The sequence below is a fragment of the Falco rusticolus genome, chromosome 1, assembly GCF_015220075.1.
Source record: "Falco rusticolus isolate bFalRus1 chromosome 1, bFalRus1.pri, whole genome shotgun sequence".
Classification (NCBI taxonomy): Eukaryota; Metazoa; Chordata; class Aves; order Falconiformes; family Falconidae; genus Falco; species Falco rusticolus.
The window spans coordinates 32,476,065-32,500,458 of NC_051187.1; the positions used below are offsets into that span (position 1 = coordinate 32,476,065).

At 52.8% G+C, this 24,394-nt stretch overlaps 1 protein-coding gene across 5 annotated transcripts in view; it reads left to right on the forward strand.

Moving 5' to 3' along the window:
* RPH3A (rabphilin 3A) overlaps positions 1–18,635 on the forward strand; it is a 36,127-nt gene extending 17,492 nt beyond the window's left edge. For 4 of the 5 annotated variants that reach the window (XM_037375637.1, XM_037375639.1, XM_037375640.1 and 1 more), the window contains 17 exons: positions 2,249–2,378; positions 2,655–2,741; positions 3,265–3,430; positions 3,858–3,899; positions 6,134–6,286; positions 7,636–7,728; positions 7,899–7,958; positions 8,029–8,232; positions 9,280–9,359; positions 9,718–9,792; positions 10,971–11,080; positions 11,697–11,823; positions 12,352–12,408; positions 12,621–12,772; positions 14,653–14,734; positions 15,249–15,345; positions 15,716–18,635. In XM_037375637.1, the coding sequence (XP_037231534.1) occupies positions 2,249–2,378; positions 2,655–2,741; positions 3,265–3,430; positions 3,858–3,899; positions 6,134–6,286; positions 7,636–7,728; positions 7,899–7,958; positions 8,029–8,232; positions 9,280–9,359; positions 9,718–9,792; positions 10,971–11,080; positions 11,697–11,823; positions 12,352–12,408; positions 12,621–12,772; positions 14,653–14,734; positions 15,249–15,345; positions 15,716–15,846 (1,846 nt within the window). In that variant the 3' untranslated portion in view covers positions 15,847–18,635. The remainder of the gene's footprint in view (positions 1–2,248; positions 2,379–2,654; positions 2,742–3,264; positions 3,431–3,857; positions 3,900–6,133; positions 6,287–7,635; positions 7,729–7,898; positions 7,959–8,028; positions 8,233–9,279; positions 9,360–9,717; positions 9,793–10,970; positions 11,081–11,696; positions 11,824–12,351; positions 12,409–12,620; positions 12,773–14,652; positions 14,735–15,248; positions 15,346–15,715) is intronic. The other variant, XM_037375641.1, reaches the window with a different exon arrangement.
* The last annotated feature ends 5,759 nt before the right edge of the window (positions 18,636–24,394 follow it).

Genomic DNA, 24,394 nt, shown 5'->3' on the forward strand with positions numbered 1-24,394 from the left:
AGGAGGCACCTCCACATCGGCAGCCCTGAGGATGCTGGAGCCACCCCAAGGAGATCAGCCCCTGCGTGGGGAGGAGTGGGGAAATTCTCCAGCAGGTTTTAGCATGGCTGATGTCTTGCACCTAAATGAGATATTGTAATAACATGGCTTTGGTTGGATAACGTACGCTGAGTCATGGAGCTGCGTCCTGCCTTTGGGCTTGACTCAGTGCCTGACCAAGGGCTTCGAGATGCTCTTGTTGACTGCAGTGAGTTTCCAACAGAGTATACGATGCATTGTAATAAGTTGCATGTTTCGAGATGCTTTATTTTTATTTTTCTTTCCCCTCTTGCTGCTATTCCCTTATCAAGCACCCGTGTACAATAACACCGTTGCTTTTCCATGCGCAGTCCATGGGACACCGGCCGTCCGGTGAGCAGCTGGAGACCAGCCGCCCCCGATGTAGTGGGGAGCTCATATATTGTTTATGAGCAATTCAGAGGTGCTGGCAGCGGAGCCGCCATAAATCTGAAGCTGTCATCAGCCATGTAGGAAAATGTCTTTTAAACGTCGGGTGGTTTTTACAACGTGCCGTGTTAGTGGCTCTGTCAGATCTGGGTCAGGCTGCCGTGGGAGCGGATGGCAGCCCTGCGGGCGAGGGGGCTGCTGCTCTCTCTGGTGGGCTTGGGTCTTCTCCTTCCCTTCTTCATTCCTTCTCCTTCCTCACTGAAAGGCATAAATAATGCATCCTTTCTCCCTTCTAGTACTATTTTTAGGGCCAGGATTCTGGGTTAACTGAGCGTACAGCTCGCCGCCATCTCTCGGGTGCTTGGCAGGCAGCTCACTCCTGCTCCTGCTTTACAAACTGCTTTTGCCGCTGCTGGTTTTTCAGAAGTTGCTTAGCTGTGGAGGGTTTTTTTGTGGCTTTTTTGTTTGGTTTGTTTTTTTTTTTTACCTTTGCAAGAAACAGATGTGCTTTTATAGCCTGCTCTCCAGTGGGCTTTTTGCATTTCACTCAAAGGGCTAAGCATTTCCATAAAGTAAATTATATGCAATATTTTTCCTTAGAAAATGAGAAAATTAATTCGCTCAGTCCTCCTGCCAGAGCTCTTGAAGATCTCCTTTTGCAGCTCTTCGCTGAGCAGTCACTGGGACTGGGTGGAAATCTTTCTGTGTGGGGGGAAAAAGCCGCTTCCCTGATGCCGAAGCACTTTGTGCGAAGGCACTGGCTCTGATGGATTTTATGCATGTGTGTATGTGGGCACTGGGCCTGGTATCTGCTCTCTGGCAGTGCCAGCGGAAGTTAATAGTCATGCATTACAAAGCTATAGGGGAATGTAATACTCTGACATATCCCCTGGGATGTGTCTTTTCCCCTGGTTGCGTTCCTGTAGCTGGAAGAGGAGAGGCTCTGCTGGAAGCTGCACTAGGAAAAGGAGCAGCTGATCACAGGGCTGGAGCCCCTCTCCCACCAGGACAGGCTGAGAGCTGGGCTTGTTCAGCCAGAACGGGCAGCTCCAGGGAGACCTTACAGTGGTACTTCGGTGGTTGTAAGGCAGGTGGGAACAGACTTTTTAGTAGGTCCTGTAGCCCTAGGACAAGGGGAGGTGGTCTTAAACTAGAAAAGGGCGGATTTAGATCAGATATAAGGAAGAAATTCTTTCCTGTGAGGGTGGTGGGACACTGGCACAGGCTGCCCAGCGCAGCTGTGGGTGCCCCATCCCTGGAGGTGCTCAAGGCCGGGCTGGATGGGGCTGGGAGCAACCTGGGCTGGTGGAAGGTGTCCCTGCCCGTGGCAGGGTGTTGGAGTGAGATCATATAATCATTTAGGTTGGAAAAAACCTTTTAGATCATCAAGTCCAACTGTTAACCCGGCACTGCCAAGTCCATCACTAACCCCTGTCCCCAAGCACTGCATCTACGTGTTTTTTTAAACACTCCCAGGGATGGTGACTCCACCACCTCCCTGGGCAGCCTGTGCCAATGCTTGACCAGCCTTTGGGTGAAGAAATTTTTCCTAATATTAAATCTAAACCTTCCGTGGTGCAACTTGAGGCTGTTTCCTCTTGTTCTGTCACTTGTTACCTGGGAGAAGAACCTGACCCCCACCTCACTACAACCTCCTTTCAGGCAGATGATCTTTAGGGCCACTTCCAACCCAAACCATTCAATGATTCAATAATCAAACAGCAGCCATCCTTGGGAGTGGGAACCCCACGTCCTGGCCACATGGTGCCTTTCCTGACAGCCCTCGTCCCCTTTCTGCCAGGCGACTCATGACCCGGCTGGAGGACATGCGCCGGAGCGTGCTGGGGGATGGGGTGAACCGCTGCATCCTCTGCGGGGAGCAGCTGGGGCCACGGGGATCTGCCTGCGTCGTCTGCGAGGACTGCAAGAAGGTGAGGCACCTCCCCGTGCCCCACCGCTGGGTGAGCCCCCCGAGACCCACACAGCTTGCTCCCTGGTGCAAAAAGGGGCACCTTGGTCCTTCGGTGCATCCTGAATTGCTTGGCATTCCTCCGCACGAGGGGGCATCCCTGGGGGGGTTCTGCAATCATTAATGTTTGTGCCGGGAGGGCTCTTGTTAACCAGCTCTCCTTAAGGTGCTGGTGTAGTAGGAGCTTTTGGTGGCCACGGCTCCCCCACCGTCACCCAGCACTTTCCTTTCTCTGCAGAACGTCTGCACCAAGTGTGGGGTGGAGACCACCAACAGCCGGCCCCATGCCATCTGGCTCTGCAAGATCTGCAGCGAGCAGCGGGAGGTGAGTGGGGCAGCCCCTGTGCTTCCCCTGCCCTGGGGGGTTTACGGGAGCAGGGATGCGGTCCCTGCCCTTGGTTTCACCCTGTGCACTGTCCCCATGCCAGAGCTCTGAGGTGGGACCAGCTGCAGACTGGGGGATGCTCCCAGGGACTTTCAGCTTTGTCTTCTGACACTGCTAAACCTGGCCCAGCTATCAGAGCCTGGTTCTTACAGGGTGATCTTGTTTCCTATATGAAATACTATTTAAAAAAAAAAACAAAAAAACCCCACCACAAACCAAAACAAAGTCTTGGGGTTGAAGAGGCTATTTTGGCCAGAGATTAGCTCCCTGCTACCTGCAGTGTGCAAAAGCTGAAGACTTAATTAATGAGCAGGATGGGCCATGGGGCTGCTGCAGAGCAGGGGGGTACAGGGGTGCCTGCTGGAGGTGGACCCAAGCGATGCAGTGGGGGACAGAGACTGCCAGGTCTGCACCCAGCATCCCACTAGGACGTGGGTGCCACCCCTCTGCCTGTACCCCCCAGGTGTGGAAGCGCTCCGGTGCCTGGTTCTTCAAGGGTTTGCCCAAGCAAGTGCTGCCCCAGCCGATGCCTGTCAGCAAGAACAAGGGCCCCCAAGCCCCGAGTGAGCCCAGCCCATCGGAGCTGCCCGCCCAGGACGTGAAACTCCCCTCCCGCACGCCCACCCGAGGTAGGTGACAGTGGGTGACAGGGCAAGGGTCCTGCTGGTGGGGCGTTGGATCTTCTCCCCATCGTTTGCAAGGGCAAACCCTAGCAAAGAGCATCCAGAGCAGTCGTGGACCTGCTGCCTGTTTTCTAAAGGGCTCAGGAGTTGCCCCGCTGCCCTCCCTGCCTGCTGAGGGTTCCTCCAGGCTGTCCCAGTCAGTGTGGGCTGGTTTGCAGGGGCATCCTCCAGCAAAGCAGCTCTGGGTGGGAATCTGGGGTGCCCAGCCGGGGGTTCATGCAGTGCCTGGGTATGAACACAGTGATGCAGTAGCCTGGAAAAATCAGAATAAAAAAGGAAGCGTGGGGAAAGAGTGGCAGCACATCCTGGGATGGTGTTGGTGGGGTGGGCCGGCTGCAGCTTCACCGCTTCTCCCTCTGTTTGTGCCCCCAAGGCCAGGCGGACGCCAGGCCCCCAGCTGAGCAGGACGCCGATGGTAAGCACCAGCGTTCGCACGCTCCCCTGTGCCGCTGCCTGGGTGCCACCTGTGCTGAGCTCCCTTTCTCCCTCTCTCCTTCCCCTGCGGTGTTTTCCCGCGGGAGGCTGCAGCAGGACCTCTCCTTGCTGCTGCCACCCACAGCGCGGGGACCGAGTTATTCTGGGGCTTCCCCACCTACCGCGCACGCCTGGGCTGGAACGCCGCACCGAGCAGAATTGCCTCCGTAGGTGGTGGTTCCTGCTGCTGATTGGCAGGTGTTCTGCTTAGTTAATGGCAATCCTTGGAAAACCTCCCGTGGAAATTTTAGGCAGCTTGCGGGGGGCTGGCGCTTGTCCATGTTTCCCCCCCCAAAGCTCTTGGTGCCGGGGCTTTGCGCCCAGGCTTGTGCTGTACATGGGTAGCAGAGCAAGGTAAGGATGCAGCAGCAATTTTATTTTTTTTTTATTTATTTTTATTTTGAATGGTTATACTTTGTCCCCTCCAGCACTTGCAGCCCACTGAGGCTCTGCCTGCATCATGTTTAATACCAATGCCGGCTGAGGGGACTGCGGTAAGCAGCAGCATCGGTGCCTCTTGCTTACAGGGGCAAAGCCACGTTCCTCGCCAGGGCTCATCTTTCTAACTCGCGTATGCCCTGCGTTGCTCTGGACCGTATACCCCAGGCACTGCTGCCAGCACCAGCAGGAGCCCAGGGATAGGGGTGCTGCCAGACCGGCCGTGTCACTGGGAGTTAATTTTGAGTGAGAAGCTCCCATGTTCACAGTTCAACATCGGAGTGCCAAGGCGATGAGGTTACCTGACCCAACGCCATCTGCTCCTAGCTGGGCGATGGTTACCGTGGGAGCACCTGCAAACCCTCCCTTCTTCTCCCCTTCCTCAGCTGTGGGGGGCTGAGGACACAACCCCCCTGAAGCGGTCCTCTCCGTCCCACCCTTCCTTTACCCAGGGTCTCTTGTGACAGTGATAACCCAGTTGGCTATTGGTGTGCAGGAAGGTTTTAACAGCACTGCGTTTGATTTTCCAATTTCGGCTGCCAGAGGCTTTGCTCCATGTCAGGCTGCAGGCAGGCAACATCTCAGTGGGGATGCATCCTGTGTGTCTTGGGGGGGGTGGGGTTGGGGGGAGCCCCATGGACCTGTGCCCATGGTGGGATACCCAGGCTCGGCCCATGCTACAGCTCAAAGTGCCAGTGGGGGCCTCCGGCTGAGCCTCGGCAAGGTTGTGCCGAGTCATATCTTCATCTTTCCGTGCAGCAGCAGTTGGGGAAACAACTTAATTAAGACTATTTAATCACAATGGTAGCTGGTGCCGTTAAGCTTCCCAGCTCTGCAACAGGCTGCTTTTATTAAGCCACCAGCTCATCTGTAATTTGGCGAAGTTTTGTCAGCTCCGCAGGTCCCTCCTGGTGATCAGCATGCTCATGACGTGCCCATGATTTTCCGAAAGCTCTTTTGGAAAATTATTTATTGCATCGCTATTTCTGCACCACAGGGCTCCCGGTTGTGGATGCTCATTTCCCCTCCTTTCCCCTCTTTAGCATCGTAGCGTTTTTACCCCCCTCTTCTTCCCCACTTGCAATCTGTTGCGTTTCACTTTCTCATTGCACTCAGCGACCCTGAGAGCCCAGCCAAGGGTAAAAATCCCATTTATGTCACAGCAAAGATTTATACCTGGCATCTCTGGCACAAGCCAGGTGAGCACAGAGACCTTTTTCATCACATCCGTGGGTTGCAATTTATCACCGCGAAGTGGTCTTGGCACCCTGGGACAGCCGCTGCTGGGTGGATGGAAGTGAGAGGCAAAGGCAGCTGTCACCGTTGTCTCGCTAATAAATGGAAGATGATCAGCAAAAAGAAAATGTGATCCTCGTGTCCTGGGGACCATGGAGCTGTAATGCCATTAGGGGTTTGATGGGTGCTGAGGACCAATTGATGGATGCCTCTGGCCGTGTTTTCCCGTGGCGCTTGCGTGTGTCCCAGTGCCCTCATGGTTTGCCATGTCCTTTGGGCTTTTGCGACCACCGTGTGCAGGTTTGATGGTGTGAAGCCCTCCTGCAGCTGGCTGGCAGTCCCCAGTGCTCTGGGGGTGATGCTGCAGTGGCCATACCCATTCTCCTCCTGCTGGTACCCAAGCTGGGCATCACCCCAGCAGCTCCTCTCCCTGCTGGCTCAGGGGACGACTGGGCGGACAGGGTGCCAGCATCACTGCTGCCTTTATCCCTCTTCCTGCAGGCAGTGACACGACGGCGGCTGCCCGGGGGAGCTACGTGGTGCCTGGCCGCAAGCCGGCCGAGGGCAGGCCGGGCCCGTGCGGCAGCGAGCACGCTGGCGGGGACACCGATGGCCGCGACTATGCTGCTGAGAGCGGGGTCAGCAGGAGCCCTGGTGAGAGCGGTGCTTCTGCGGGCCTGGGAAGAGAGGGCTGGGGGTTGCAAAGCCAGCAGCCAGACCAGGGTTGTCTCCGCTCGATGAGCAGCACGAAGTGATGCTGAGGGATTTCATGTTGCAATGCTTTGGCACCTGCTTCCCACGCCACTCGCCTGCTGTTTTACACTGCTCCGTGGAGTTTGCTGATGGGGAGGTCCTGGGTGTTGGTGGGATCAAGGGGAGGCATGGAGGGGGATCCCCATCCCTTTCCCTGCATGCAGGGAGGAGAGGCAGGATCCTGCGTGCTTTTCCCTAAGAGGGGCATCTTATGGCTCGTGAAAGGACATGAGCTTGAAAAGCCCCGTGCACCATACAAGAGCTGTAAGTGAAGGGAGGAGTGGGCTCGGTGCTTACCAGGCCAATTTTAAGCAGAGATGAAATGCAACTGAGTTGGGACCTGAAGCAGAAGCATTTTTCATGCTGCTGTGCCCCCCACCCCACCCCGTTGCTGCTGGGGCAGGCATGTGCCCCACAAAATGCTGCCAAAGGAGCAGATGTGGAGCAGCCGCGCCAGTGGGAGCCCGTGCTTTGCTGGCAGGGGTCTGGCTGGGGATGTCATTTCTTGTTTCATGAAAATTTTATGTGCTGCAAGCTATTGTAAATGGCTGTGACACAAACGGGTGGCTGACAGGGTGCAGTGGTGCCTGAGTCTTCCCCAGGTGTCTCTAGAAGGGGAGGCACGTGCAGAGACCGCTCTTCATCTAGGAGCTGAGCTTGTGAATTTAACTGGTGAAGCTAAAAACAGCTGGAAAATGTCCAAGTTGTCCTTAATTCCCCGGGGAAGAAAGGAATATTCAATGACAGGGTAGTCAGGTAATAGCTGGAGAGGGGCGTTTGGGGCTGCCTGGGGGAGCTGGTGTTTTAATTCGTGTTTGGGTGGGTAACCCTTGTGCATCTGTGCCCCGTTGCTGCTGTGGGATGTGCGTGCATCTCGGGGGGATGCCATGCAGCAGTAGTCCTGGTGTGCAGGGGGACAAGGGTGTGATGGGCATCTCAGTGATGCTCATGGGTTTGTTCACCTTCCAGCTCAGACCAGTGCCTGGCCACAACCACATCCATCCTCCTGCATTTCCCTTTTGCAGGTGGATCGGTGCAGCACGGGGTCCCCCTAGTGCAATGCTCCCTACTCCAGCCCGGGCTGCACCCTGCTCCCCAAAAGCATGCAGGGCTGAGCTGCTATCTGGGCCACCTCCATCCATCGGCCAAACCTCTCTCTTCCCTGCTGCCTCTGGCTGATTCCAGCTATAACCCACAGCCAAAGCCCCCGGGGCCTGAACACCATTGCTGACCCCCCGCTCTCCTTGCAGGCGTGAAGAGGACCAACTCCCTGCAAGCCCCACGGCCACCCCCACCAGCCGCTGCCAGCCCCGCTCCTGGTCCTGGTCCAGCAGCACCCCCAGGTAGGATGCAATGGGGATGTGGCCAGGATGCTCAGCTCCTGGGGGGGACACCCCAATGCCCTGCCATGGGTGGAGACCCTCCTGCTTGGGACAGTGCTGGTGCTGGGGTGGGAGAGGGATGGAGGGCATGGCCCAGGTGAATGCTCCGGTAATGCTGTGTCTGTCCCCAGCGCCACCGGCAGCAGCAAGACCGGGTCCTGGGGCAGCCAGCCGGTTCCCGGAGAGACAAGGTAAAGTTTGGCTGCCTGCGAGGGGCTGGGGAGCAGAGCGTGCCGGGGGCTAACAGGGTCCTTCTCGCAGCGAGCCCGCCACTGGGACCCCCGGAGCTGGCCCGTGCCGCTGCCAGGGAGGAGCGAGGAGGGGGCTACACTGTGCCCTCTGCCAGAGAGGAGAGGCCAGCCCGGCAGCCCCCCACCATCCCGCCGGCATCCACTGCCCCGCCGCGGCAGCCACCCCAGGAGGAAGAGGAGGAGGATGCCAACAGCTATGACTCTGATGAAGGCAGTATGTACCCGGGGTGCTCAGCTGGAGGGGGAGTGAGTGGTTTCTTTGGGAAACCTGGGATTTTGAGGGAGGTGGCTGCTGCAGGACCGTGACTTGCACCATAAGGTCGTGGGTCTCTGGCAGAGAGTCCTTGGGGGATGTTCCTTCCCTGTGGGGCTGCTGGGACAGGGTCTCACAGGCTGTCCCTGCTCAATCAGTTCAGTGCAGCTCGTGGGATCTTCAGTCTGTTTTACACAAAATTACTGAGCTCTGATGCATGCTGGTTTAGGCTCTGTGCTCACACAACCTTCCCATTTCCAAATTTGAGTCCCAGAGGCGGCTGCCTCTTTCCATCAGAGCATCGTTCGCTGCAAGAAATGCTGTTTGTAGGAAAGGCTTGGTGGCTTCAGTGCCTTTATGCTGTTGAGATCCTGGTGCTCAGGCATCTGCTTCCCTCAAAGGGAATTTGCTGCATGAGGGCGAGTGCCTGTGGCAGGGCAGTGCTTTGCCTGTCCAGCCTGTTCCCACCCAGGGTGGGAAGAGCTGCTCCGGGTTGGGAGCAGGTGCAGAAATCCTGCTCAGGCAGGAGCAGATGGGCTCAGCTGAGGTTCTGTGCTAACTCTTCATCCCTGTGATCTTTTCCTGGTGAGCACGTGAAGACAAGGCTGAACTGGGGTCCAACAAGTCAAAACGGGGGCCAGTCCCCGAGCCTTGGGGAGATGCTGGCCACCCATGGTGGAACACCTTCTCAGGGTGGTCCTGGGGTGGCATTGCCCTGAGAAGGGTTTTTAGGGTTACGTCCTCCTTTGCCTGGCAAATATTAAAGTCAGCTCAGCCCCAGGCTGCCCTCCCTGGGCAGTTCCACCTTTGCAAAGCTCCGATGGCTGCAGCTCGTGACTCTGCCTGGGCTTGTGCGTGGCTGATGCCAGCGCAGTCTCACATGGCTTTTACATTTGAACTGCAAATCTTTCTAATTATTCCTAATCAGGGCTGATTAAACACAGTTATTGGCTGGGTTTTTAACGAGGTCCTATTTCCAACTCTTCCTCCTCTCTCTCTCGCTGCCAGCCACGCTGGGAGCACTGGAGTTCAGCCTGCTCTACGACCAGGAGAACAGCTCCCTGCACTGCACCCTCATCAAGGCCAAAGTAAGCGGTCCTCTTTTTCCCCTTCTTTCACCAATTTAAGTTTGTCTGGCTCCCAGCTCCCCTGGGGCCATGGGATGGAAGCAGTGTGGCCGCTGGCAGAGGCTGCTCCCCTGGGAGACCCAGCCCAGCCCCGCTGGCACAGCTGCTCCTGGATGGGAAGGTCTGTGGGGCTTTTCCTCCAGTGGGTCTGATGTTTTAATGCATCGTGGTACCCATGCCTGCTTGGGGCAGAGAACAAGGCTCTTGGCTTGCTGAACACATTCTTCTTTTTACTGAATTGCTTCACGAGTAGCTTTTTCTCTTCCCTGGCTTTGCTTGAGGAGGGTTCAGGCACCACGTTTTCTTTATTATCTTTTAGGGCTTAAAACCAATGGACTCAAATGGCCTGGCAGATCCCTATGTCAAACTGCACCTCTTGCCTGGAGCCAGCAAGGTGAGGCTTTACCTGGTTTGGGCATGTTTGGGGCTGGGGATGGAGCAGAGGTTCCTCAAAGCCCCCTGAGGTCCCTTCCTTGTGTCAGACTTTCTCCACTTGATTTCTCTGTGCCACTGCTCACTGCTGCTATATTTGACCCGGGAGGTATCTCTGAAAAGTGATGATGCTTGCAGATGTTCTCCCATACCTGAGGAACAGCTCATCCTGCAGACAGGGATCTGCTTAGGGCTGGAGGGGAGCTCAAGAGGAGGTGACACTGTTAAGGCATCACAAAACATCTGACCAAAAAAATATCTAATTATTACCAGAGTTTGAACGATCCGTTTGCTTTGAAGCTGCAGCATGTTCTCATTACAGTTATAAAGAAATAACCATAGAATAAACCCCTCTAAAAGAAAACCCTGAAAATCTCACTCCCCAGCCCAGCTAAGCTGATCTCAGTGGGGAAACCTTGGAGGAGGGGGATGATCACCACTAGCCCAGTGCCCAAGGGGTGCTGGCTCCTTGCTTTGCAGCCCCTGAGCTCTTTCCTGCAGCAGAGTTTTGCTTAGAGGAACTAAGGGTGAAAGAAGGGGAAAAAATTATAATAAAACCATTGACACGTTTACTTTATGTGCAGGAACTTTCTGGTTTTGTGCAGAATAAATCAAGGTATTGTGGTCTTGGGAGTTGCTTTGATTTCTATTGCCCTCTTGTTTGCTGAGCTTTCTTTTTTTTTTTTTTTTTTTTTTTTGTATTTTGCACACGTGTTTTGCAAAAGAAACATGAGCAAGTGACAGAACTCATTTTTTCCCAAGCTGGCATCTCCTTTAGACCACAAGAGCCCCCGCACAGCCTGCTCTGTGCAACTTTTTCTTGTACAAGCGTCCTTGAAGGAGCAGACCCCAGACAGTGTAAAAAGCCGGGGGTGAAGGCTGCCCTCACCCCTGCAGGCGGCTGAGTCCCTGGTGTTTGCATAAAGGTCCACCTTGTCGGGTCGGTGATGCTCACCTGAAGTTGATGGCTCACTGGCGCGACAGCCTCAGCAGGCAGCGGCGACATCCTGCAGAGCCCAGTCAAACCACCTCTTGTGAGCCAGAAGTGATGGAGCATCTAATTTACAGTCCACTGCTGGGAGCTGGAATTTAGGTGCGGAGGAGTTCTGGGTGTAATTATGCCATGTTTTCATGCCGTAGTCAAATAAGCTGAGGACGAAGACGCTGCGCAACACCCGTAACCCTGTGTGGAACGAGACCCTGGTGTACCACGGCATCACAGATGAGGACATGCAAAGGAAAACCCTCAGGCAAGCAGAGGAGCTGGGGTACCCCATGGTGCAGTGGGATGGGGACTGTGGGCATCCTTGCCCAGAGCATCGAGAGCCAGCCTTCCTCAGGAGGGCATGGGCAACAAAGTGCAGGTGTTGACAGGGCACCTGGAAATGCAGGATTTTTGGTCAAAATCAACATGCTTCACATGAACATGCTGATTTTAATGTTCCTTTTAAGAAGAGAAGCAAAGATGCTTTGACCCTGTCATATAATATTAAATTTATTGGCATTACTATTATTCTTATCAGCACAGAGATACATGTATTGTGTATCCATGCCTGATTTGACAGTATCCCAGCAAAACATTTCAATGTCTCTAAAACTTTTTGGCATTTTCTGTCCACGGGAAACTTCCACCTTTTGATTTCTTGCCCCATCGCAGAGCGTATATTAAAAATGTTCGTTTTTCTGACAAAACAGAAGTTTGGTTTTCTGACTGCTTGTGGTCAGAGAAGAGCCAGGTGGATGGAGGCTTTGGTGGTGCTTTGCTTTGTTCACTCCCTGAGCAGTGCCCCTGCAGGAGTGGGTTTGTGCTCTAGAGTCAGGTACTGTTCCAGCATGGTCGATGTTCACCTCTCCTGTTCCCTTCAGGATCTCCGTATGTGATGAAGACAAATTTGGCCACAATGAGTTTATTGGAGAAACTAGAGTTTCCTTGAAAAAACTCAAAGCCAATCAGAAAAAGAACTTCAACATCTGCTTGGAGAGAGTAATACCAGTGAGTTTCTCTGAAATTTCTTTCTGCTGCCATTAATGTTGAGGCTGCTAACAGATGGCATGGGAGGGAGCTAGGGATGGGATTGGAGCTGGAACCAGCCAAGAGCTGTAGGCGCCTGACCTCACTGGTATTTTTAGGGGTTGGATTCCTACCCATGCCTGGGCTGATGTGACAAGGTCAAGGTCAAGGATAAGAAAGTGGTGGGAAGCCAGGGGAAGTGACTCTGGGGACATCTCTGGTGGCTGTGGATCTGCTGGTGTCACTGGGCTATGCTGATGTGTGTGTCCACTGAGGGGGAGAGGGTGGGTGGCTCCATCCCTGAGCTCTGCTTCCCAGTGCTGCAGGTGAGGTGCTGAGTCTTCTGAGATGAAGGTTGATGGAGCGGGTGAACGTACCTGAGTCCCCTTCCACTCCTGGCTCTAGCCAAAGAGCAGGGCTGGGCTCCCAGGGATGCTTTTGCCATGGGACGGTGCCTCTCCCAGCTGCAGTAACTCATGGCAGTCTCTTTTTTTCCCTTCTCCATCCAAGATGAAGCGTGCTGGAACAACTGGCTCATCCCGTGGGATGGCATTGTACGAAGAGGAGGTAAGAGTCCTTGGAGGATGACAGGCTCCACGCATGTTTCATCCATTGCCTCTCATATACAAGCCTTTTTTTTTTTTTTCCTTCCCCCCCCCCCCCCCCCCCTTATGGGGATACAAGGTTCCTTTGTGTCCATCTTGCCTCATCTGCTCTGCAGTTGACGGTCGTCTTCGCTCAGCCCCTGCGTCCCCATCTCTGGTTGCTTCCCCTTGCAGGTAGACCGTGGTGGGGATGTGGAGGAGCGTGGGAAGATCCTTGTGTCCCTCATGTACAGCACCCAGCAGGGCGGCTTGATTGTCGGCATCGTACGCTGCGTGCATTTAGCAGCTATGGATGCCAACGGATACTCAGACCCTTTCGTTAAACTGTAAGTGAGGGCTGGGGGTGGCTTAGCGCGGTGACTCGTGGTCGTGGGGCCACCCGCTGTCCTTCAGCAGTAGCTGAGATCTCCTTCCAAAACCCCTGGAGAGAGGACAGCGTTTTCCAAGCACTTTGAGGCTTCATGCTGGAGTGAGCTGCCCACCAGCGATGCCTGCGCGAGGTGGTAACAGCCCTGCCGTGGCTGAAGTTAGTGACTCACCCAGCCCTCAGGTCCATCCCAAATGCACTGACCCAACAGCCATCTCATAGCCGCGGAGCTGGAGGCCAAGAGGTCCTTCTCTCCAGCTCTGACTGCAGGGCAGGGGTGGCTTGATGTCCCTCCACGCATGATGAGGAGCATGTGCCCCACTTGCTGCCCCACAGGCACACGTCTGGTTGTACCTGGGGTACCTGGGATCGCCCTGCCCACCTGTCCCATGGAGCTGGAGGCCAAGAGGTCCTCCTCTCCAGCTCTGACCCACCATGGCCGCAGGGCAGGGGTGGCTTGAATGTCCCTCCACGCATGACGAGGAGCATGTGCTCCCCCTTGCTGCCCCACAGGCACACGTGCTGGTTGTACCTGGGATCACCCTGCCCTGCCTGTCCTTGTCCCATGCCGTGTCCCCGCTGCGAACAATTTAGCTTAAGACAGACAGTGGTATTTGCTGCGGTCGGCGCTGGCGATGCCTTACTGTGACATGGAGCGGGTCTCCTCCAGCAGCATCTCGCCCGTCGGCACGCTCGGCTGCGGAGGCAGGCGATGGGGGAGCGGCGCTTGTCGGGTGGCTCCTGCCAACAGTGGGGGGATAAGATTGTTTGAACTCGAACCTCATAAACTGTGACATGGAGAGAACCCTGCAGCCATTCCTGGTTGTAGTTTTTGTTGCTGGTTGTTTTGCCTTCAGAAAAAAACCTCTGTTCTCCCTAAAACTCATTCAATAAATCCTACGTTGAACATTTTGCACGTCTTCTGCAGCTGAGTGGAACAGAGTAGTTTTCCCTCTCAGGGTGTCTCTTATTTTTTTATATTTTCCATTCAACAAACAAAAGATGGTGGCTTTCCATTTTTAAATCAATTTCTACTACAGATCTAATTAATCCCAACTCCACAATTTAGTTCTGGGTCTGCAGCCAGGCTGCAAAGCCCGAGCCCCTAATTTTTCCCACATTTGCTAGATGAACCTACCTCGGCTGAGTATACTAGTCTGTGTGGTATTAAACACTAATGGATTAATTTTGTATTATTTTTTTTTCCATACTTCTCCCCATCTCTGGACGCATTCACACATTCTTGGCTGGTTTTTCCAGTGGCCAGACTGGGTGACTGGCCCTGTGATTGCCCTCGTCTGCTGTTGTCCAGCCCAGCTGCTCATCTTCTGTATGCCCTGACCATTTCAGCTGCTCCCCGCCGTCTGCCTTGGCAGGTTCCTCCCCAGCAAAATGCAGAGTTCACCCACTTTTTCTCCATAAAACTCCTACAACCATTTCTTTTAGCGTGGCTTGTGGGGAAAAAACCTTGGGACCAGTGTGTGGTTTGGAAGGACATCAAGGGTTCGCTGCTTTCTGGTGTCTGAAGCTTACCCAGCCGCTCTGAGCAAGAGATGCTCTCCCAGAGCGGTTTCTGTTGAGCTCGGCACCTAGTTTCCCATGTCTTGTCTGGCAATCCAAGAGGGGGAAAGAAAAAAAAAAAGTATTCAGGATTTTACTGGTTTTACATTTATTTTAGCTCATTTTAGAAAGTGGGAAGAGAGGGTGGGTAAACAATTTCTTTCACTTAAATAAGTATCTTCTGTTGCTTTTTTTCTAGCCCCAAACCTCACTTTTTTTACCTTATAAGCTCACACTGTTCTTGAACTTGAGTTTTGAGCTGTTTTCTGTTGCCCCCAGTTGGCTGAAACCTGACATGGGAAAAAAGGCCAAGCACAAGACACAGATTAAGAAGAAAACATTGAATCCTGAGTTTAATGAGGTAAGGATGGATCTATTTTATTTTTTATATATATTATTAAATCAGCTTAGCTAATTACTATGTTGGATGGAGGAGGTTGAAGACAAACTCCCTGACGTTCAGATCCTTGCTTGGGTTCCTTTCCCCTTCTGCGCCCAGGAATGTTTTGGGAATGGCTTTGCTATGGGACTTTCCTCTGGTGCTGCTGGCTCCATGTCACCCCAGTGCCCTGGGTGGGATGAGCATCCCTGGGGGTCCCTGCGGGTGGTGCTGCTTTGGTGGGACACCTGCAAAGTGCTCGCTTAGATACAGGGGATGAGCTCAGCTTAGGGGTTTGTGCAGCATGCTGTGATCCTGGGAGGACATGTGCCCCAGGGAAAGGAGCATTTGCTCTTTGTTAGTGTATTTTAATTATCCTCTCTCTGGATTTTGAATTTGGGCTGTACAGAGACATCACTTACAATTCCTTAACTGCAGTTTTCTGGGTGTATTTTCCTGGGGTGCTTGGTGTGACGTGGGTGTTCTCCTCCTGCAGGAGTTCTTCTATGATATAAAACACAGCGACCTGGCCAAGAAGTCACTGGACATTTCTGTCTGGGATTACGACATCGGAAAATCGAATGATTACATCGGTGAGCTGAAAGTCTCTGCACTCTGTGGTATGGTTTTGATGCCCAATGCAGTGCTGGCTGTACAGGAGGGGTGCGTAGGTTGCCTGTCCTGTGAGGAGCCTCAGGCTGAGCTTTGAGATGGGACTGTGCAAGTTGGTTGGGTGCTTGTTATCAGGCCACCAAATACAGTGCACTCACCGTGCTGCCCCATCTCCAGCATCCCATGGGGTCTTCCGTGCAGGCAGAGCACCTCTGCTCATTTCCATGAGATTTTAAATCCAGGAGGTGGAAAGGAATGCTACAAACGTGGGGTCTGTCCCCATGGAAGTAATTTATTGGAACATCAGCATCATCCCTGAATAAGATGTCTCCTCTTCTCCCTTTCTTCCAGGCGGCTGTCAGCTCGGCATTACGGCTAAGGGGGAGCGCTTGAAACACTGGTACGAATGCTTGAAGAACAAGGACAAGAAGATTGAACGCTGGCACACCCTCCAAAACGAGAACCACGTTGCCAGTGATTAAAAGGAGCCACTGCCCAAACCTCCCCAAATGGCCCATCCTCTGCCAAGCCCCTGTAGATCTCTGATGTCCGTCTTCCAGCGCAGTCATGCCTTGCTACACGCCTCTGGTCCCAGGGCAGCAGCACACTTCTGCCTCCTCCGAGCATCCTCTGTGCCCTGTCCTCACCTCCACCTGAAAACTAACCCATATCTTTTATATTATCTTCCTTTGGGGTTTTGGTTGGTTTGGTTTGGTTTTTTGGGGGGGTTGTCATTGAATTATCCTGATGTGTAATTTTGTCAAGCAATATTTACCCTCTGACTGTTCCTCTTTCTCACTAGTCTCACGCACACAGTGATAGCGTTCCCGTTGTGTGTGTGTATGTGTGATGCTCTGTGTTCCTCCAGCCTCCGCTCGTGTGGCTCGTCCCATCACCACTGGCTTGTGGCTCCTTTATCTCCCAGCGGGATGTGTGGCCACCGGCCCGGCCATGCTCTCGTCCAGCCTAGAGGGGGTTCAGTGCTGGTGTCGGAGCATCAGCCCGTTCTGCTTGTGTGATATCGATACCTCAGTTGCAATAATGAAAAAGCTGTTTAGTGTGGGTCGTAACTATAGCCTGGTATCTGTGTTGTTGTGATTAGGCTAAAGCCTGTGTCACTGATGTAATCCTGTGAGTCCTGCTTGAGCTTTTGTTCTGATTTGGTACACTTGAGCAATATTGTGGTCCATCCTTTGCTGAGAAGATCCACCACTAACACAGTAACGAGAAGGTGAAATAGGGAGCCGCTCTGCGCTCACAGGGAACCAGAGATTGGGGTTGGTTTGTGTTCATTTCCAGCCACCATGTGCGGTTCCTTTCGCCCCAGGAACTCACACGCTCTGTTGCTGTAGGAGCCCACCCACGTTTCGAGCTCATGACTACCTCCTCCTCACCTCCCAGCTGCGTAGTAGTGACTAGCCGAACCCCAAGGGCAGCCCCTGGGCCCTCCTCGGACTACCCTGCTGCCAACCCTTTGCCGTACCACATGCAGGAGGGAAGCCAAGGGAGAAAATACTTCCCACCAACTAGCTGATGTGTGCAAGGATTATTGCTTTAAAATACCACAAATACTGAACTTAGCTGGAACAGTTAGAGGTCTTCCAAACTTTGGGCGGGTTTTTTTGTTTGTTTGTTTGGGGAGGGGGTTTGGGGGTTTGTTTTTGTTGCAAGTCTGCACAAGAACCATTGTCTTCAACCTGCGCTTTAAGGATCATAATGATCATCTGGAGGTGTTTTTGTTCTCGATAGCAGGAGAGCGTCAAATGCTCTCAGACTGACGCTGATCAGGTTTGGTACCATTCGCTGTCTCTGGACAACTTCAAGCATTGCGATGTTGATAGTAGCACAATAAGCACTACTGGAATATATTGTTGGCCAGCTACACGCTGCGCATGTTGTATGAAACCTGAACCTCAGCCCCCTTGGTTCACGCTGTTGTCCCATGACTTCCCTTGCAACCGCTCCTGTCATCTGCTGGCATGCTGTCGTGTGGCGTGTTCTCAATTCAGCTGTGCCACAGAGCTGTTTCTTTTGAATTGGATGAGTTATTTTCCTATTCTTGATATTATTTTTTTTAATATTTCTTTCCCCCCCATCCCCCAGCAGAGCTTGCTCTGAGCGCTGACTTGCAACGAGCATCTCTGCAGGGCTGTGGTTCCTGCAGCTGTGTGCTGAGCGATGCTAAGGTCCCTGTGTGATGCCAACCTCTCTGCCTGCTCAGCAATGCTCCTGCTGCAGAGCAGCCCTTGCCCAGCCCAGCTCAGGGTTGCACATCCAAGAAAATCTGTTTTTCCCCACCCTAGCCCAGCCTGGATGCTGCCAGCTCATCGCACCCTGCTCTCCACCAGGAGACATCCTTGGACCATGGATGGGAAAAGCAAACCTAAACCAGCCTGTGCATCCTCTGCTCTACTCAACCAGAGCTGGAACAGCTCTTTTATCATCCCAGGCTCCATCCTGTGGCACGGCCACCGAGACGGGAGCTGCTCGGGGCATGATGCACAGAAGAGTGTAATAGCAGAGGGCATTCTGGGAAATTTTCCCCGTTCTTTTGTGCAGTTCTTGACTCTGCACCAGTAAGTGTGCAACATTCCAGAGACCCTGAGCCACACTGCCCTCGGTGCAGGCTGTGCAGAGAACCCAGACTGAAACAACCTGCTGCTTTCGGATTGTTTCCCTCTGCATCCCACACAGCCACGCCTGAGAACTCCCTGCTCTGGGCAGAGGTGGTTCGGCTGTAGGATGCTGCTATGATCCCTTCCAGAGTGATGGACCTGGCCAAAACCTTTGCACCTTGCCTATATCTCTTGGAGCAGCAGCTGGGCATGGTGTGTTGCCAAGCTGTGCTGGGGAAATGTGTGGCTGGGGATGAAATTACCTTAAAGAAAAAAAAAAATTCTGAGAAATCCCTTAATTTATTCCAGACCTGCAGCAGCCCAGCCTCCTCTGTGTTTGCAGACTAATTAAATTAATGTTGCCTTTACCCATGTCCGGTATTGACCTTCTCTGCTCAGCCTGCTTTCCTTTCAGACAACTGATACTCAAATCATCTTTTTGCACCCATAAAATAAAGTGCAACTTGCCAATTTCCCTCCTGGTATTGTGCAAACCGCAGTCCTTGTCTCTGCCACCCTCTTCTCAGTTTTTCTGATGGTAATTTTTGCCCTGAATGACTTCTTTTTGTTGTAAATAAAGCATGCACTATGGATTGGGAATGGTGAAAAAAAAAAAAAAAGAAAAAAAGCCTCTTCTACTGCTGTTTGCATTCAAACTTGCATGCAGTGATTTTACAGCAAAATATCAGTTTACAACTATTAAGAGAAAAAGGAAATGTTACACAGGAACTAGAAATACTCCAGTCTTCCGCTGCATGCAGCACAACATCCTCTCTTGATGTGGTAGCTAATAAAGTGAGACTATTGGAAAAGAAAAAAAAAAATCTATTTTTTGGCTTCTTTCATTCCCTGTGGGAATGTGAACCCTGTGGGCTGGTGGGGGTGGGCAGACATCCTGGTTGTGGGAATTTGTGTTGGGCTTGGGGGTGCTGGGTGGTTGTGCTGGTCTCAAGATGTTGAGGAGTTTGGGAGGGCAGGGTGCAACCCCTTCTCTGTGGGGAGGGGTCTCAGCTCTGCAGAGCTCAGCATGGCTCTTTTGCACCCCTGGGGGTAAGGGAGGTGATGTCAGTGTCGGTGAATAGTCTGGGTTAAAATCGTGGGGGTATTGTGCACAGCCCAGGCAGCTGTGAGCTCCCGCTCTTCATGCCTTGTTGGGTGCAAATGTGGTGGGACCACGCTGCTGGGGGAGATCCTGGTGCACATGGTGGTGGTTGCTGCTTTTCTCTGGTGGTGCTGTGGGTCCCCTCAAAAAGCAAACCCACCCCTTAAGAAACCAGCCTCCTGGTGCCTTTCTTCATGCCCCAGCCCTTCTCCCCAGTTTAGAGGAGGAGGAGCCCCTCTCCCACCAGGACAGGCTGAGAGCTGGGCTTGTTCAGCCAGAACGGGCAGCTCCGGGGAGACCTTACAGTGGTACTTCGGCGGTTGTAAGGCAGGTGGGAACAGACTTTTTAGTAGGTCCTGTAGCCCTAGGACAAGGGGAGGTGGTCTTAAACTAGAAAAGGGCGGATTTAGATCAGATATAAGGAAGAAATTCTTTCCTGTGAGGGTGGTGGGACACTGGCACAGGCTGCCCAGCGCAGCTGTGGGTGCCCCATCCCTGGAGGTGCTCAAGGCCGGGCTGGATGGGGCTGGGAGCAACCTGGGCTGGTGGAAGGTGTCCCTGCCCGTGGCAGGGGGGTGCAACTAGGTGGTCTTTAAGGTCCCTTCCAACCCAAACCACGCTGGGATTCATTTAGCTGCAGCTCCTGTTGCACCACTGCAGGAAAACGCACCCTCCGGCCACTGAGCCACCCAAGCAAAAATTTTTCCTTTTTATATTTTTTTTAATATATATAATTTATATATTTATTTATATATTTTATTAAATTATTATTATTATTATTGCTTTTTAGGCTCAATTTCCAGCAGATCATTGGGGAAGGACACGCTGGGATGGTGGGAGCCCATGGGATGGCAACAGGCGTGGCTCCATGGGGGTTATGCCCCAGCCCTGGGCAGGGGGTTGCGGGTGGTGGCCTCGTCTCTTGGGAACACCCGCACCCTGCATGTACCCAGGAAGGACCCGTGGGGACCGAGCCGAGCACTGGAGAGTGGCTGCGTGGGTCTGGCGCCGATGCCCAGAGACAGCAGCAGATGTCACTGATGCTCCAGGTATGGCGCAGGCAGGAGGTGCCGGAAGGCTGCCCACCACCTAGTGTCCCCTCACCACCCTCCGGTGGTGGGACTCCCTCAGTATCACCCGTCTTGGTGGTGGGACCTCTCACCCCTTCGGTAGCACCCATCGTGGTGGTGCCCCCCCCCATATGCAGTCTTCATGCAAGCTGTGGCTGAGCCTTGATGGGTGACAGTCTTGGGGTGGTGGAGGAGCTGCCCCATCCCCATGGCTGCTCCCATATGCTGCAGGTTTAACCCGGTTGCCCTGAGGCCAGGCCAGTGGTGGTTCTTCAGGAGAGGTCTCTGGGCAGTTAAAGCCTCCTGAAATGTCTGCACTGAGGTGCCATCACAGTGCATTGCAGTTGGTTTGGAAAAAAATGCCCAGGAGAGACCTGCAAGCCAGGGTCCACATTCCTTCCCTGAGCCACTGGTGGCCAGCTGGACCCATCTTGGAGCAAATAGGTCAAAATGGCAGGTTAGATACCTCCTTGTGGTAATTGGAGTGTTTGTGTAAGAGGATTTGTGTTTGCATGCCAGGAGCAAGGACTGGCATGGAATATCTCCAAGATATTTAAAATTGCTGGGTGCTGCCAACTGTATGCGCTGCTCTTAATGAGGACCCTGAGCTCTCCCGCTGCTCAGGAGAAGACCTCATGTTCTCATGCATGCTGGCAGGAAAACAACCAGAGCTTGAACGTACACAGCAGTGACTCAACTGTCTGGGGTGATCTCATCTTTGGGGGCAAACTCCAAAGAAAAGGGGGGAAATGACACTAGCTCCTGGTGAGCTGCAGGCTGCGTGTGCATGTCTTCAGAGGGCAAGGAGAGGGATGGCCGCTGAGGACAATGGGCACAGAGCTCTTCGGTTTTGTCATGCTGGATGCTAAGAGGCTTCAACAGAGAAAAATAGGTCTTTTTCCAGAAAGGGTGAAGCTGTAAGCATGATTGCTCCCAGTGACAGCCAGTGGTGGTATTTCAGGTGGGGTGGGAGGAAGAAAGAGCAAAACCCCGTAATCACCAGATACGCTGAGAACAGCGGGGCCAAGTGCACCCCTTCTTTCCTGCCACTAAAGCGGTTAACACTTGTTCTCTTCCAAACCTTTAGTGGCAGAAAATATTTGGGTCTTTGTCCTCTGAAAAAATAGTTCCCAGAGGTGTCTAGCAGCCTTAAAATCGAGCTTTAATTCCCTCTTATTAGTGTTTTTCAGCATGAGAACTTCCCATCGATTTTTCCTCCCTGTGGCTGCTGGGCATTGGTGCAGTGAGCGGTGAGAGAAGATGTCCCAGCAAAGAGGTCCTAGTGGAAGGGTCCCAGCCAAGAGGTCCCAGTGGAGCAGCCACCCAGTTCCAGCCGAGGACGGGAGCTGGCATCCCCTGTATCCCCTGTGATTAAGATGCTGCCTTGTTTAATTGTGGGCAAGGCAGAGCCAGCTGTGGTCGGCTGTGAAGTCCTGAATGGAAAAGGCTTCAAAAGAGAGAAAGAGGCATTTTGAGCAAACCCATGGGGATGAGAGAGGATCCTTTGTTCCCCCTGATTGATATTGCTGCTCCCATTTTCTTCTCAGCCTCTCTGAAAAGGAAGCCCTTGGATTGCAAATTGCGCTTGATCAGGACCATTATTTGCATGTTCTGCTTTTGTAGGTAGCTTTACGGTTTTAATTACATCTCAGAACATCTGAATCGTTCTGCTGTTCCAACCAGTTTCCTTGCGTGCTAATTAGATTTAGACCTTCGGTGCAATCAATAGATTCTCATCTCAGTACTGGCCAAGCCAGTCATGACCAGTAATTTACAGCTCTAGTTGTTCTGAAATCAATACAGATTTGCTCTTCATTGAGAGGGCTGTAAAACATGGGTGACAGCAGGCACGCTAAGCAGTTGACATGGAAGCAGGTCCCTTGCGGGTCTTGGAGAGAGGCCAGTATGGTCAGAGAGGAAAAGCTGCCGGACTGGCAACTAGAGCAGACCTCTCCGGCTGAACGAGCACCAGGCTGAAGATGTTGACAAAGCGTTGGGCTCTTGCTCATCTCCTGGAGTGGGAGATGCAAAATACAGCGTATGGCCAAGCAGCTCCTCTCCAAGATGCACATCGCTCCAGAAGGTCATGGCAGCACTCAGTGACTCAAATCATGCCAGCATCCCATAGTGTTCTCTTCTAACCTATCTCCTCGGGGTATAATTCATAAAAAGGTCATGTTATGGCACTCTCATAACATGTCCTACATCATCCTGGGGTGGCAGGAGGGCACTGAGGCTCTCCTGCTGCACTGAGCAGGACAGAAACCTTCCTCGGCTTTCCATCTTCTGGGAGAAAAAAAGAAAATAAATAAAAGCAAACTTCTTTTACTATTTAACATTTCACTTAAAAAATAGAGCAGCTCAACTAAATAAATCCCTCTTCTATCCGCTTTCAAGCCCAGCTTTTCAAAAAGCCTGCAGCTAGAAATCTCTTTATCTTGTAGGGCACAGATAACAATGTAATTATGAGCTCAGATCAATGGCTTTCATCTCATCGGTGCTCAGCCTAAAAATAAACTGTTATTCTTTCACTCAGATGCACAAAGCTGGGGCTAGCATCTCCCATGGGCTACTGGCCCACTGCAGAACCATTTATGAGCAGCGGTGGGGCTGGAGACAGTCTGCGGGGGGGTCTGGAGAGTCCACACAAAGCCTTTCCCTGGGGAAAACTGAGGGTTTGGGTTGTCTTATTCCGACAGGGTAACGTTGGGTCCCAAGCGGGAGAGGCCAGTGAAGATGCCCAGGTGATGCTCACCTCCTCCTGACCACCTTACGGAGCCACTGCCACATCCCTGCCACACCGGTGGCTGCAGTGACATCGCCTGTGAAGTACAAAGCCACATTTTAGTGGTTGTGTGAGTTCTGGAGACTTTCTCGGGAAAGAAAAATCCAAAGAATAAATATCAGCCTTTTTTATTGCATGCCGCATAATAGGAACGTAACTTATTGCCATTGGAGAGCGGAGTGCTTGGCAGCTACCATAAATCCCCAAATCCAATAGACTCTGCTTGCACTTAAACAAAAGTAGCAACGGATGTACAGACAAACAGTGAGCATAACTGGAATGGGGAATCAAGTATTTTGATTAATCACAGCTTGAATATCAACTGGGCATAATGCTATTTTCTTGTACGGGCAGAGCCCCCAGAAGGTGTACCTGCTGCCAGCTGACAGCATCGGAACAACAAATGCACTAAATGTTGTGGTATTTCTGCTAGCATGGCTTGGGGTGGTCCAGCACGGCACCTGCACCTCTGGCATGTGGGAACCGGATCAGTGCCAGGCTCAACCGTAGTAAAATTTTGTACTTGCTAACTGCAAACCCAGCCCACCTGAGCAATGCCAACGCAGCTGGGAGGGGAAAGTGGCATTTAATCAGCAACGTGCATCCAAGTCTGACCTTCCTTATTGTCCTCCTGCTTCAGTTTCATGGCTTTGCTGTTTTCCGACCAACACCATTTGATCAAAGCTTGGTTGTCACACCGGGCTCATCTCAGCTACCAGGAGCCACAGCTTTTCCCTGGAGACTGCATTTCCAATGAGCAGCATTTTCTGTGTGCTCACATGGGTGTTCGGGTTGGATCCCCTCCAGGTGGGATGCAGCCCAGTGGGATGGCCAGGCATTGGAGGTAGGGTACTGGGTACCTGTATCGGGCTGTGACAGCCCCTGCAGTGATGCTGGAAATGAGACCGCTGCTTTCAGCTCGTTGTTCCTAAAAGCATCTGTCTGCAAAGGCTGAGGTGGGCTTTTTACTTGGTCTTTGCCCTGGTGACACCTCCATTAATCTAATCAGCCTAGATTAATCATACTACAGTTAACCTTAAAAGATTCTCAAAACCGGGACCAGATTTGGATTAAAATGCCTGGCTGCAAGTGAGCCTGGCTTGGCAGAAAGCAAGCGAACAAATAAGGGAGAATTCTGACTGAGAACCCTTTGCAAGACTAAAATCGATGCTGTGGCACCAGAGAAGCCCACAGCCCCTGCAGGGATGAGAAGAGGCTTACCCCCACACACCGGTCCCTGTCATGCTGATACAGCCCCTGGCATCACACTGCTGTACTGCGTCAGAGGTGGAAAATTGTATTTTACTGTAATCCAGGTGGAGTTACTATGAGCTGGGAACAGTTTATTGCAGAACGTGGGCCGGGCAGGAACGGTGATGGGAGCTGAGAAGCAGCAGGACGTGGTGGAGGCTTTGCCAGGGTGTCACCGCTGGGGAGGGTAACGCAACCCCCTTTTTG